The following is a 15,790-nucleotide window of genomic DNA, read 5'->3' on the forward strand; positions in this document are numbered from 1 at the left end:
TCAAATTACATCAGAAGTGGGAAGTTCGAGCTTGGAATTTTCAGCCTCCACGTATAAAGTGCAAAAAACCATAGATGCGTCCATGTTCATCTTTTGTTACCAACAAACTAGCCTGCTAACTGTGTTGATTGCTGTGTATTTTCCTTCTCAAAACAGTGAACTGTCAAAACAGTGTTATAAATTTGACAAGTGAATATAGCTGTATGGGCTGGCACAGTGGTGTAGTGGTTAGTACTGTCGCCTCACAGCAAGAAGGTCCTGGGTTTGCAGCCGATGAGAGCCTTTCTGTGTGGAGTTTGCACACACAGTCCAAAGATATGCAGGTAAGGTTAACTGGTGGCTCTAAATTGACCGTAGGTGTGAATGGTTGTTTGTCTCTATGTGTCAGCCCTGTGATGATTTGGCGACTTGTCCAGGGTGTACCCCGCCTCTCGCCCATAGTCAGCTGGGATAAGCTCTAGCTTGCCTGTGACCCTGCAAAGGATAAGCAGCTATGGATGGATGGATGGATGGATGGATATGGCTGTATGTTGGCTTATGTAAAGCAACTTGTACAACCCCGATTCCAAAAAAGTTGGGACAAAGTACAAATTGTAAATAAAAACAGAATGCAATGATGTGGAAGTTTCAGAATTCCATATTTTATTCAGAATAGAACATAGATGACATATCAAATGTTTAAACTGAGAAAATGTATCATTTAAAGAGAAAAATGAGGTGATTTTAAATTTCATGACAACAACACATCTCAAAAAAGTTGGGACAAGGCCATGTTTACCACTGTGAGACATCCCCTTTTCTCTTTACAACAGTCTGTAAACGTCTGGGGACTGAGGAGACAAGTTGCTCAAGTTTAGGAATAGGAATGTTAACCCATTCTCGTCTAATGTAGGATTCTAGTTGCTCAACTGTCTTAGGTCTTTTTTGTCGTATCTTGCGTTTTATGATGCGCCAAATGTTTTCTATGGGTGAAAGATCTGGACTGCAGGCTGGCCAGTTCAGTACCCGGACCCTTCTTCTACGCAGCCATGATGCTGTAATTGATGCAGTATGTGGTTTGGCATTGTCATGTTGGAAAATGCAAGGTCTTCCCTGAAAGAGACGTCGTCTGGATGGGAGCATATGTTGCTCTAGAACCTGGATATACCTTTCAGCATTGATGGTGTCTTTCCAGATGTGTAAGCTGCCCATGCCACACGCACTAATGCAACCCCATACCATCAGAGATGCAGGCTTCTGAACTGAGCGCTGATAACAACTTGGGTCGTCCTTTTCCTCTTTAGTCCGAATGACACGGCGTCCCTGATTTCCATAAAGAACTTCAAATTTTGATTTGTCTGACCACAGAACAGTTTTCCACTTTGCCACAGTCCATTTTAAATGAGCCTTGGCCCAGAGAAGACGTCTGCGCTTCTGGATCATGTTTAGATACGGCTTCTTCTTTGAACTATAGAGTTTTAGCTGGCAACGGCAGATGGCACGGTGAATTGTGTTCACAGATAATGTTCTCTGGAAATATTCCTGAGCCCATTTTGTGATTTCCAATACAGAAGCATGCCTGTATGTGATGCAGTGCCGTCTAAGGGCCCGAAGATCACGGGCACCCAGTATGGTTTTCCGGCCTTGACCCTTACGCACAGAGGTTCTTCCAGATTCTCTGAATCTTTTGATGATATTATGCACTGTAGATGATGATATGTTCAAACTCTTTGCAATTTTACACTGTCGAACTCCTTTCTGATATTGCTCCACTATTTGTCGGCGCAGAATTAGGGGGATTGGTGATCCTCTTCCCATCTTTACTTCTGAGAGCCGCTGCCACTCCAAGATGCTCTTTTTATACCCAGTCATGTTAATGACCTATTGCCAACTGACCTAATGAGTTGCAATTTGGTCCTCCAGCTGTTCCTTTTTTGTACCTTTAACTTTTCCAGCCTCTTATTGCCCCTGTCCCAACTTTTTTGAGATGTGTTGCTGTCATGAAATTTCAAATGAGCCAATATTTGGCATGAAATTTCAAAATGTCTCACTTTCGACATTTGATATGTTGTCTATGTTCTATTGTGAATACAATATCAGTTTTTGAGATTTGTAAATTATTGCATTCCGTTTTTATTTACAATTTGTACTTTGTCCCAACTTTTTTTGGAATCGGGATTATATATCCTGTATAACTCATTTCAAGGTAATGTGGTACTGTACTTTGTTTAATGATGCCGTGTGCAGTCATTTTGTTTTGACATCACATGCTTAACTTGGAGGAACTTGGAGTTGACAATACCATCCCAAGTTCCAGACTTGGAATTCCAAGGTGACTGGGTCAGGAATTACAAGGTTCCAACCTCTAGTCAAACGCAGAATAATTCCCACAGGCAGCACTATCAGATCACCATGGTGAAAGATGAAAGAAGTTTAAACCAAAATAGACAACTTAGAAAAATTAGACCCCAATTTAGATCACATTTCAAGAAGCCAAGAACATATTTGTCACATGTACACTCAAGCACACAGTGCAATTTAACCTCTGTATTTAACCCATCTGAAGCAGGGAACACACACATACATACCCAGAGCAGTAGGTAGCTATGCTACAGTGCCTAGGGAGCTGTTGTGGGTTGGGTGCCCTTGCTCAAGGGCATTTCAGCCCAACCTCAGGCCATGGCTGCCCCATGTTAACCTAACTGCATGTCTTTGGACTGTAGGGGAAACTGGAGCACCCAGAGATGGGGAGAACATGCAAACTCCACACAGAAAGGCCCCCGTCAGCCACTGGGCTCGAACCCAGAGCCTTCTTGCTGTGAGGAGACAGCGCTAACCACTACACCACTGTGCCACTCTTTTAATTTTAATTAAAAGAGAATTAATATGTAAGTCATTCAGGGTCAAGTCTCACCAGTGCAGGCTATGGGTGTAAAGGCCAGTGCATTCCTGCAGATGATTATCTTACACACACTCGTCTAATGATATTCAATCTGTCTCCATGCATATATGTTTGGCTTTCCGTGTGCAGCAAAATCAACATGGCACTAACTTTATCATGTCTATCGCTGTAACTGATGATAGGAGTAACATGCCAAAGTCCCATCTGTTGCTCTTAATCAGATAACACTCACTTAATTGACATCACAGTATTCATGTGATGGGTAATTCCACAACTGAGGTGCTATGTGTTTCAAGGTATTGCATTTACAAACCTGGATGTAAAATAAATGTAAAATACATATGGGCATCAAACGTATGTTCATTTGTCAGATCAAATAACCTAAAACATTAATAAAACCTTTCTACAACACCTTTTGCATGTCCCAGCCCAATATAGTACAACTACATTTTAATGATTAAAATGATCATAAATTTTAATATTTAACACCATTTTCCATGAGTCTTCGATTATAGATGATGAAAAATGTACAGTGTCTCACAACATTCACTCAACCCTGTTATCTGAACATATTCACCTCGAAGAAATATTTGGAATAATTCACAAGTCACGTGTTCCACAGGAAGCGGCGTCACCTGAATTTCCGAAAGATTACAGGAAGAAGAAAAGTAAGTTCTGTAATTCTTTTTCCTTTATTGTCAGTGATATTATGTGATTGACTGAGCAGGTGACTTTGACAGTACAACACTAATACCCAATTTATAGATTGAATGTAAATTCAGGAAATTGTTAGAATCTCCTCTATGCCTTCATGTATCCATTAGCATGGATGTTAATGAATCACATTTTGTGTATTCGTTAATTCCAGTGTCGTAGTCGAGTCACTAAACCTTGAGTCTGAGTCCAGTCTCGAGTCCCCAGTGTTCAAGTCCAAGTCAAGTCCAAGTCATTAAAAAAAATTTCGAGTCGAGTCCAACACTCCAACCGCACCATGTGACGGTGGCTGTTTTAGCGCCATTAACATTAGTTTGTTCCTGACATGACGTATGAATAGGTCAATGTGCTTCTCTTTGTCAGGGAGAGTGAAGTATTCTGTCAGAGATGGTTGGGAGATGGATGTAAGTGCAGAAGGTGTGTTTATTAATACAAGTGAAGACGGTAAACAATCCAGAACGGCAGGCAAAATCGTAAAACAGTGAAACAGGCAATAGGTCGAGTGAGGCACAAACAGGCTATAGTAGACTCGTTAGAATCAAAGACGAGAAACAGGAAATCAGGGATCAGGAAACCAACCAAGGAAATACTGTAAGGCTCAGTAATGTGTCAGCAATGCAACTCAATACTTCGCAAAGTAAGTGCGGTTTCACAGTTTTTATATCGGCGTGCTGATTGCACCTTAATCCTGTGCAGGTGCGAGTCATTTACAGTGTGAGAGTCTGCTTGGCGCGCACGTTGTCCAGAATGCGCCTGAGAGTCTATCTGATGCACGCGCCAAAGGCACGCAGGTGTGACATTCTTGTATGAAATTAGTATAAAAATTAATGTAGATATAAATATCTTATGCCAAATTATTATGGCATGCTACAAAAAATAAAGAAAAAAATCAGAGTCCTCGTCTCCAATTTACGAGTCTGAATACAGTTAATGTACGAGTCCGAGTCATCAGTGCTCAAGTCCAAGTCGAGTCATGAGTCCTTAAAATTAGGGCACAAGTCGGACTCGAGCACTACAAGCCTGGTTAATTCTATTTTTTTTTTTAAATCTTCACTTTCAACCCTGTTATTCATTTAAGAACACAATGTAGCCCTTAGCAGTAAAAAAAACCCTTATAAAATAAAATATTGGTGTGTGAGATGGGTTAACACATTTTACGATAGTCAAATGCAGATTTGCTTAGACTGAATGTTTAATTTCCAAGGTCTAAATGGCACATGAATTTCATTACCTTTAACATCTGCCTAAAGCCTCTTTTCTTTCAAAGGTGTTGCTTCTGCGACCTCGGCAAGTCAGTTACTTTATACTGAATAATTTCACAAGTGATCTTCTCTGCTCTGAAATCTTTCCACGCTTTAGCAGACTGATGGACCCTGGGGTTGGGAAGGAGCTTGGGCGAGAGCAGGTGCATGAGAGATAACTTTGAATGCCATTTTTTTCTCTAGGTCTAGACAGGCTTTCCTCCAAATCAAAGTTATACATGAAGAAAATGACAGTCTTTGGCATTAACCCTTTGGTGACTGACCCCTTGAAAATGGTTCCTCCAGGAACGATGACGTTTCAGTTGTCAAGACAACGGAAAAACTAAAATACAAAAACAGAAAGATACGTCACAATGCTCTTGTGCACAAAACAAAATGCTCTTGTATTTGTATTTTAGTTTTTCCGTTGTCTTGACAACTGAAACGTCATGGTTCCTGGAGGAACCATTTTCAAGGGGTCAGTCACCAAAGGGTTAATGCAAACCTGACATTAGAGTCCAACATGACTTTTTCTGCCTGTATGTAGAGTGATGAGAAGAAGGTGAATGGCAACCCATTGTGGTCCTCCCCATTCACCTCCCCATTCTGAGGCAAACCAAGGTAACCAGGCCTATATACTCAGCTGTTCCCCCTACTCAACCCAGCCATCAGCACATCTCTATATTTACCAGCTTCCTGGGATACACAAGACCACCGAGGGGCGTTAACAAACCCCTGAACCTTGTTGACTGTCCCCAGTCTAAGCCAAGCCCTCAGTCTCTGTAATAGTAAACATACAAAGCACATGGTGTATGGCTAACCAGTGTGGGAACAAACAAGGAGAGGGTCAAAGGCACGGACAAATGCAGTCTTCAAAACTATTCTGGGAACATGGAATGTACGCAGCAACCTCATGGCAAGCTCTTAACGTGATCACTCAATGAAGCGTTCTCGATGTCTGTGTCTGTCTGCCAGCCATTGTCTTTATTTGCTAACAGTTACATATGGGAAACTATTTTAGGGCATGAATGTGGCTGAACCGTAACTGATTTTCACCAGGTTCTTTGGAGCATTTAAGGTAAGCGTACATTGCACATGGGTTTATTAGGCTGATGCTACAGACAGTTTTAATCTGGCAGCAGATTGCCTTCAATTTAGATCATAAAATCCTGTTTTGCTGTAAATTATTTGTAAGACGCATTATTCAGGTAATCTGAATTGATTTATAGCAATACTTCTATATTTATTGTAGTCCTTCATGTTAATTCAGGTAGGCCCATTTATAATAAGGTCCTAATTATACTTATTTTTACTAAGGAAACTCAAGTTGACTTAAATATGTTTGTAAATTTTTTTGAGGTTTAATTGTTTAGACAGGGATTTATTCTCTTGTTTGTTTCATTCTTTTATGTATCTATCAGAGACGTTACTTTAATCACTTGCATTATATTATACATAATATTTATACGTCACCTTTATTCACTGATGGGATGTGAGGGATTTGTTCATGACGTGTAAAATCCCTAGTGTTAATTTGATTCTCGCAGTGTTCATTTGCAGACTTATTTGCGCACTGTGGGTGTTAATGAAACACTGCATGTGTTCATTCAACACTTCGTATTTTGCTTTCTACAATTTTTTTATCCAAGCTGTTTAAAAGTGTATTACTACATTCTTATTTTAAGAATGCCTTTGAAAGCATTGTTTGAATAGTAATTGTCATTTTATTTCTTTATTTTTTTTCTATGACAAGGCTGGGGAATGCCACTGGTCATTCTCTGTCGTCACACTCTTAGTAATGGTAGTTAATAATACTCAATAATGATTAACCTCTTAAAATATCAGCCAGCATGGCCCGTGTGATATGGGGGGAATTAAAATCGGTAGCTGTCTCTGGGGCAAATGGACGACTCAATGCCAATAATAGCTTCACTAAATGCCCTCGTCCAAACAGTGAGACTGTCAAGGGCAAACCCAGTGAGGGCTTGGACACAGCTGGAATGTGATATATCCGCCTTGTTAAAATCAGTTTTGTGAGGAAACAGTGGCCTAGAAGCATTACATGAATGTTGATGATTTAGAGGAGGAAATAATACCTAACATGCAATGAAACCAGGCAAGGAAAAATACTGTATCTGGTTCATTAGCTGCACAAGTACTATACCCTACTTCTGGGTACCATATCAAGAAGGTTGTGAGTTTAAAACCCAACACTGCCCAACTGCCACTTTTGGGTCCTTGAGAAAGACCTGATTTTCAGTCACTTTTGATAATAAATGTAAACTTAATTTATCTTCTTCTGTCTCTCATTCAGAATGGCCTATTCATCCTTTGAGCACCTTCCATTCAAAGACCAAGAACTCCCAGCCCAAATGTTGTGCCAGCTGAATTCCCTAAGGCATGAGCGGATCTTCACCGACATGCTCCTCTGCACTGAAGATCTGGAGATCCCATGTCACAGGAACGTCCTGGTTGCTAGCAGTCCTTACTTCCGTGCCATGTTCTGCAGCAACTTCCGTGAGAGCGGCCAGACTAGGGTGGACCTGAAAGGCATCAGCTCTGAGATCTTGAGTGGTATTGTAGACTACATCTACACTGGAACCATTACTATAAGTATGGAAATAGTGCTGCCTCTGATGCAAGCTGCATCCATGCTGCAGTACACAAGGCTTTTTGAGGCCTGCTCAGCCTTCTTGCAGGAGCAGCTGAACCCAGATAATTGCTTGAGTATGATCCGCCTCTCAGAGATCTTGCATTGTGACAGCTTGAGAGAGCGAGCGAAGGAGATGGCCGTACGTTGTTTCTCAGATGTGGCTGCCTCAGAGGACTTTTGCGAGCTCTCGCTACCTGAGCTAATGTGCTACCTGGAGGATGACAGGCTTTGTGCTGAAGAAGAGCAAGTGTTCGAAACACTCTTGGCCTGGATCCACCATGATCCTTTTTCTCGGCGTGGTGCCATCCATGATCTCTTCAAGAAGGTGCGCTTGCGGTACATCCATCCCACATACCTCTTCCAGTTCATAGCCAATGACCCACTTGTCCAGTCTTCCACCCTTTGCACAGAGATCATTGAGTCAGTGCGACGACTGATGTTTTCTGTTAGCACCAAATGCACACGTGAGCTGAAGCCTCTCTGGACCACACCTCGTCGTTACACCTGTCGGGAGACTTTAGTCGTTGTAGGGGGTCGCAAGAACAATGAGCAGACATCTCGAGAAGCCCTGCTCTATGATGAGCGTACTCAGCGCTGGCAGTGGCTGGCCAAGTTGCCTTTGCGCTTATATAAGGCCGCTTATGTCTGCATACACAGCATTCTTTATGTTGTTGGAGGTCTCAGCCTCAGCATGGCATCAGGAGACAGCACAGTTAGTGCCACAGTCTATACCCTCTCACTTAAGACCAACCAATGGAGGACAGCTGAACCCATGCTTGAACCACGTTATGCCCATCAGAGTGTGTCTTACCTGCATTTTATCTTTGTTCTTGGAGGCATAGGGGCTGATAAACAGATCTCAAACTCAGTGGAGCGTTACAACAGCATGTTTAACCAGTGGGAACCTATGGCCCCAATGCCTACAGCAGTGCTCCATCCTGCAGTGGCTGCCAATGACCAGAGAATCTATGTGTTCGGAGGGGAAGACTCCATGCAGAATCCAGTAAGATTGATACAGGTAATTAGGTTTTAAGGTAGTTTAAGGTACTTATATACTCTAAATCACGGTCTGAGTTCTCTTAAGTTAAATACCGTTTATCTTTAAAAGGTTTACCACATTTCACGCAACCAGTGGTTGAGAATGGAAACCAGGACAGTAAAGAATGTCTGTGCACCTGCTGCTCTCATAGAAGACAAGATTTACATCATTGGAGGTGAGCTTGGTATGAAATTGTATTGCACAATTATAAACAAGGGTACTTTTTACTGAACCGATTTTTTTTTGTCCAATAAAGGATACACAAGGAGGATGATTGCTTATGACACCAAAGCCAACAAGTTTGTTAAATGTGAGAACATGAGGGAAAGGAGGATGCATCACTCAGCTACTGTGATCAACAACAAGCTCTACGTGACAGGAGGGCGCTTCCTCAACAACCACGACATCATTGAGGACTCTGACTGCTTCGAGTGCTATGACCCTAAAACCGATGTCTGGACATCTAAAGGGTCTTTACCATACAAGCTCTTTGATCATGGGTCTCTGGCCCTGGTCTGTGTCTCCAATCGACCCAATCCACCATGAATGACGAGATTGGACCAATCCAATACTTGGGCATCTAGTTGGCTCCCCTGTGCAAGAAATATTTAATTTCATTTCCAGGACCACAGCTGAGACTCTAGGCAAGCTGAGAAAGCATATGTTGCTTTGCAGAATGTCTCATTTGTGGCTTTAATGGTATGTAGTGTCTTCTGTCAAAGAACTTCATAAGTGGAAGTTTTTGCAGTGGAGACCGGGGAGCATGCTCAGGAGCCCAGATCACAACAGCAGCTGTCTGTGCAACAGATATGACCCAAGATCACTCATTCAGGAACTTTCTATCACCATTTTACCATCTCAGAGGGTTAGAATCTACACAATCATTTTCAGTCGACTCAAGATAAATATTTAGAAGCCAAAAACTTTGGACGTATCCCTGAGGAAAACACAATTCTCGTAGCACATTGTGGTAAACTGTAATGCCAAAGAGTAGCCCATTAAAAGTCACTTTATGAAGACACATTCCTTCAGATCTAAAGACGAAACCATGAGCAGCTCAACTATTAAGGGGTTCCCATGTCGCCCTCTGTTAGAAGGAGAAACTGCTGATGTGCTGCACTTGCGTGTACTTGCATGCCTTCAGCTGACTGCCAGACTCCTTGTTTACTTAAGAAGAAGGCCTTATCTTCTGAGTTCAAAGTTGCTGCAAAAAAAAGTAAAAAAAAGCACTAGACCGTAGTTCTGTGAAGACATTTATTGACTTGATATGACTTGAATTCTTTTTTTAGTGCTGCTTTTGATGAGAAATGTTTACTGCAGGCGGCACGGTGGTGTAGTGGTTAGCGCTGTCGCCTCACAGCAAGAAGGTCCTGGGTTCGAGCCCCGGGGCCGGCGAGGGCCTTTCTGTGTGGAGTTTGCATGTTCTCCCCGTGTCCGCGTGGGTTTCCTCCGGGTGCTCCGGTTTCCCCCACAGTCCAAAGACATGCAGGTTAGGTTAACTGGTGACTCTAAATTGACCGTAGGTGTGAATGGTTGTCTGTGTCTATGTGTCAGCCCTGTGATGACCTGGCGACTTGTCCAGGGTGTACCCCGCCTTTCGCCCATAGTCAGCTGGGATAGGCTCCAGCTTGCCTGCGACCCTGTAGAAGGATAAAGCGGCTACAGATAATGAGATGAGATGAGATGAGATGTTTACTGCATGTCCGGAAAATATCTGTAGCATAGCAATGAAGTAAGAAACAGGTTTTTGATTGACTAAAAGGTGATTCATTGTATTATATAGTGTCTTACAAAAGTATTCATCCCCCTTGGTGTTTGTCCTGTTTTGTCACATTACAAGCTGGAATTGAAATGGATTTTTAGGGGGTTAGCACCATTTGATTTACACAACATGCCTGCCACGTTAAAGATGAAATTGTTCTTTATTGTGACACAAACAATAATTAAGATGAAAAAACAGAAATCTGGAGTGTGCATAGATATTCACCTTTCGTATGAAACCCCTAAATAAGAGCTGGTCCAACTGATTCACTTCATAAGTCACACAATTAGTTGATTAAGATCCACCTGTGTGCAATCAAAGTGTCACATGATCTGTCACATGATGTCTGTATAAATCAACCTGTTCTGGAAGGACCCTGACTCTGCAACACTACTAAGCAAGCAACATGAAAACCAAGGAGCCTCCAAACAGGTCAGAGGCAAAGCTGTGGAGAAGTATAGATCAGGACTGGGTCACAAAAAATATCCCAAACTTTGAATATCCCAGGGAGCACCATTAAATCCATTACAGCAAAATGGAAAGAATATGGCACCACTACAAACCTGACAAGAGAAGGCCGCCCACCAAAACTCACAGACCGGGGAAGGAGGGCATTAATCAGAGATGCAACAAAGACACCAAAGATAACACTGAAGGAGCTGCAAAGATCCACAATGGAGATGGGAGTATATGTCCATAGGACCACTTTAAGCCCTACACTCCACAAAGTGGGGCTTTATGGAAGAGTGGCCAGAAAAAAGTAATTGCTTAAGAAAACACATTTGGAGTTTGCCCAACAGCATGTGACAGACTCCCCAAACACATGGAAGAAGATTCTCTGGTCAAATAAGACTAAAATTGAACTTTTTGGCCATCATGGGAAACGCCATGTGTGGCACAAACCCAACACCCTGAGGACACCATTCCTACAGTGAAGCATTGTGGTGGCAGCATTATGTTGTGGGGATATTTTTCATCTGCAGGGACAGGAAAGTTGATCAGGACTGAAGAAACAATGGATAGCACTAAATACAGGGCGATTCTGGAGGAAAACCTGTTTGAGTCAGCCAGAGTTTTGAGACTGAGGCGAAGGTTCATGTTCCAGCAGGACAATGGCCCTAAACATACTGCTAAAGTTACACTGGGGTGGTTTAAAGGGAAACATTTTAATGTCTTGGAATGGCCTAGTCAAAGCCCAGACCTGAATCCAGTTGAGAATCTGTGGCAGAACTTGAAGATTGCTGGACACCAACGCAACCCATCTAACTTGAAGGAGTTGGAGCAGTTTTGCCTTGAGGAATGGGCAAAAATCCCAGTGGCTAGATGTGCTAAGATAATAGAGACATACCCCAAGAGACTTGCAGCTGTAATTGCAGCAAAAGGTAGCTCAACAAAGTATTGACTTTGGGGGGTGAATACCTATGCACACTTCAGATTTCTGTTTTTTCATCTTAATTATTGTTTGTGTCACAATAAAACAACAATTTTCACCTTTAAAGTTTTAGGCATGTTGTGTAAATCAAATGGTGCTAACCCTCCAAAAATCCATTTTAATTCCAGCTTGTAATGTGACAAAACAGGACAAGCACCAAGGGGGATGAATACTTTTGCAAGACAATGTATATCACCTTTCACAAATTTCAACTTAACTCTGTTCTCTGTCTACATGGGGATTTTTGATAATACAATAATATTCAGACTGTAAATTAGAATATTACTGACTGAACAAGATAAAATACAAGAACTACACAGCTGGTGTCAAGCAGAACCTCAGTGCTGATCTTAACTCCAGGCATTATGATACAGTTGTGGTCAGAAGTTTACATGTACAGTGACATGAATGTCATCTTGGATATGAATGTCATGGCAATATTTGGGCTTTCAGTCATTTCTTTGAACTGTTCTTTTTCTGTGGCAAAATGATTGTACAGCATACAGCTTTAATTAAAAAAAACACTAGAATTTGGTGCACAAGTTTTAATTTTCTTTGGGTTTTCTGAAATCAACACAGGGTCAAAATTATACATATAGGGTCAAAAACATGCATACGGCACACCTAATATTTGGGTAAAATGTCTCTTCGCAAGATTCACCTTGACCAAACATTTTTGTTTACCATGAACAAGCTTCTGGCAGAATTCTGGTTGGCTATTTTACGACTCTTCATGGTAGAATTGGTAGAGTTCAATTAATTTTTTTTTTTCTTGGCATGGACTCGACTTATAAGCACGGTCCATATATTTTCAATAGGGTTGAAGTCAGGACTTGTTTTAAGCTTAATGTTAGCCTGCTTTATCCTCCACAACCAGCTCTGATGTGTGTTTGGGTTGATTGTCCTGTTGTAACTCCCAAGTCCCAAGTCGTGTTCAAGTTTCTGATGGTTTATGCTGAAGAATTCTGAGGTAGTCTTCTTCCTTCATTATTCCATCCACTTTGTGCAATGAACCAGTTCCACTGGCAGCAAAACAGCCCCAGAGCATGATGATCCTACCACCACCACCAGCTGGTATAGTGTCCCTCTGAACATGGTGGCCATTGTGGCCAAACAACTCAATCTTTGTCTCATCTGACCATACAGCTTTCCTCCAGAAGGCTTTTTCTTTGTCCATGTGGTCAGCTTCAAAATTTAGTTAAGCTTGAAGGTATCAATTTTGGAGCAGGGGGTTATTTCTTGGATAGCAGCCTCTTAGTCCATGGTGATCTGAACTGTAGACAGCGATCCATCAGCTTCCAGTTCATGGCAGGGGTGTGCCATGGTGGTTCCCAGGTTGTTCCTGATCATCCAAACCAACTTCCTTTCAGCTGAGGGTGACAGTTTGGGTTTTCTTGAAGCAAAGTGGCTTGGCAAAGTGACTACACCTCACAATAACTTGGATACAATTGTTTGAACTGATCTTGGAATTTGCAGTTGCTTAGAAATGGCTCCAAGAGACATTCCGGAGTTGTGTGTATTTGCGATCCTCTTTCCCCAGATCTGCACTGAGCTCCCTGGACTTTCCCATTTTACTGTGTGTTGGTCAATCCAATGAGTGCTGTAAACAAACCCTTTTTATGAAGACACAGAGAAGCTACCAGCTGTAGTCAATCACGATCACTAATAGGAAGTTAAGAGACCTCGGCCTTGGCATGATAAGAGACATTTTGGAAGTTTCAACACCTCTGATTTAATAATCTAAGTGAGCATATGTAAATTTTTGACCCTGTGTTGATTTCAGAAAACCCAAAGAAAATTAAAACTTGTGCACCAAATTCTAGTGTTTTTTTTTAAAGCTGTATGCTGTACAATCATTCTGCCACAGAAAAAGAACAGTTCAAAGAAATTAGTGAAAGCCCAAATATTGCCATGGCATTCATATCCAAGATGACATTCATGTCACTATATGTAAACTTCTGACCACAACTGTACAGTATATCTCAGCTCAGATAGTGTACACGTGCTTGTTGTAGTCATAAAACTCCTATGCAGATACTGTGTATTGCAAATTTTCAATCCGTTACTGATTCAGATCCTTGAAACCAAACTACTGTTGTGCCTGCTTACACTGCCAAGAATGTCATTCCGGATTTAAATGATCATATTAATGGACTTAAGGGCTTTAAGAAAAGACAGCGGTGTGATGTGGACAAGTGCAGACAGCTTAGTATTTACAGTTATGCAATTTTTACACATCAGAGTATTACTGTAAGTAACATATGCTGTATTACATTTCTGTTCAACAATTAATGTGCTGGCTTACTCATGTTTCCAGGCACTGAAATGGAATCAGACATGACTATAGAGGTGGTCACTCAAGACATGGACACACTTAATGACATTGCTATCAGTAAAAAGGGTACTAAACTGTACCTTGTCTTATCGCTGGGTTATTTATTTATCCATCCATCCATCCATTATCCATAACCGCTTATCCTGTGCAGGGCTGTGGGCAAGCTGGAGCCTATCCCAGCTGACTATGGGTGAGAGGCAGGGTACACCCTGGACAAGTCGCCAGGTCATCATAGGGCTGACACAGAGAGACACACAACCATTCACACTCACATTCACACCTACGGTCAATTTAGAGCCACCAATTAGCCTAACCTGCATGTTTTTGGACTGTGGGAGAAACCGGAGCACCCGGAGAAAACCCATGCAGACCACTGGTCTTGAACCCAGAACCTTCTTGCTGTGAGGCAACAGTGCACTACACCACCATGCTGCCTTTTTTATCTCTCTCATCTCATTATCTCTAGCCGCTTTATCCTGTTCTACAGGGTCGCAGGCAAGCTGGAGCCTATCCCAGCTGACTACGGGCGAAAGGCGGGGTACACCCTGGACAAGTCGCCAGGTCATCACAGGGCTGACACATAGACACAGACAACCATTCACACTCACATTCACACCTACGGTCAATTTAGAGTCACCAGTTAACCTAACCTGCATGTCTTTGGATTGTGGAGGAAACCCACGTGGACACGGGGAGAACATGCAAACTCCACACAGAAAGGCCCTCGCCGGCCACGGGGCTTGAACCCAGACCTTCTTGCTGTGAGGCGACAGCGCTAACCACTACACCACCGTGCCGCGCCCCCCCCCCCCCCCTTTTATTTATTTTACTTTTAATTTGTATCTTCCACCTGGAATAACACTGGTGAGTTGCCTAGTGGTTAGTGTGTCTGCCTCGCAATTGGGAGATCGCGAGTTCTAATCATGGTTGGGTCATACCAAAGACCATCATAAAAATGGTGTCTTCTGGCAAGGCATGCTGCAATACAGATGCGAGTGGGGAGTCAAACTCTCATGGCTACTAGAGGACTAGCCCCCCACTGTAACCCTAGCTATGTAATATAGGTGAGAGGCCGAGGGCTACGAAATGGAGATCGCTGCTGTCATGAATGATGTGGGAAGGGCTCTGACTTTTTTTGACCTGGAATAAGGAAAGGTACAGTTTAGTAAATCTCAAACCAAAAATCAGGTCTCACGCCATCTTTAAATGCTCTTAACAGCTTCTTGTTATTAGTTCTACTCTGCTACATGCTCCCTTCTTTGCAGATACTTTCATATTACATCACTGGCCTCTTGAAGGTTTTCTGAGAAAAATTGTATGACTCGTTTGTATACATGCACTTATTTCATTTGAGAGCAAATAACAATTTCCAGAGACTTGTTAAGCATAAGAGGAACCAGCAGGAGGCACCTAATGGACAGATGGTTATTCTTAGTGCTGCACTTTCTTCAGATGAAATGACAGTGCAGGATGCTTCAAATTACTCCTCAAATTACATTCAAACCTTTGGCCTGCTTTTCAGGCCACAAGACAGATAAATTACTCACTGAAATGTTTTGTGAAGGTGGAAAAGTACAAATCACACACACACCAAAGCCTCTCCAATAGAAACCACATCAAAAAGCATAGCTACAGCACTGCCGAGTTCGCCATTCTACGAAAAACCTGATTCAATGTTTGCATAAGCTACATTTTGTGTGTTAAAAGAAACAAAACACATTTATTAATTCTGC

At 42.1% G+C, this 15,790-nt stretch overlaps 1 protein-coding gene across 1 annotated transcript; it reads left to right on the forward strand.

The window, feature by feature from the left end:
- The first annotated feature begins 5,751 nt into the window (after nt 1-5,751).
- klhl38a (kelch-like family member 38a) lies at nt 5,752-9,841 on the forward strand. The gene is made up of 4 exons (XM_060904056.1): nt 5,752-5,914; nt 7,151-8,507; nt 8,598-8,703; nt 8,785-9,841. The coding sequence occupies exons 2-4, from the start codon at nt 7,152-7,154 to the stop codon at nt 9,072-9,074; spliced, it is 1,752 nt and encodes a 583-aa protein (XP_060760039.1). The 5' UTR covers nt 5,752-5,914; nt 7,151; the 3' UTR covers nt 9,075-9,841.
- The last annotated feature ends 5,949 nt before the right edge of the window (nt 9,842-15,790 follow it).

Source organism: Neoarius graeffei, chromosome 22, assembly GCF_027579695.1.
Source record: "Neoarius graeffei isolate fNeoGra1 chromosome 22, fNeoGra1.pri, whole genome shotgun sequence".
Taxonomy (NCBI): Eukaryota; Metazoa; Chordata; class Actinopteri; order Siluriformes; family Ariidae; genus Neoarius; species Neoarius graeffei.

Bases quoted from the DNA above. Each gene is read 5' to 3' on its own strand.
- klhl38a (XM_060904056.1), top strand. From the start codon at position 7,152: ATGGCCTATTCATCCTTTGAGCACCTTCCATTCAAAGACCAAGAACTC. The intron at 8,508-8,597 runs GTAATTAGGTTT...TATCTTTAAAAG, and splicing joins ATCCAGTAAGATTGATACAG to GTTTACCACATTTCACGCAA. The intron at 8,704-8,784 runs GTGAGCTTGGTA...TGTCCAATAAAG, and splicing joins CAAGATTTACATCATTGGAG to GATACACAAGGAGGATGATT.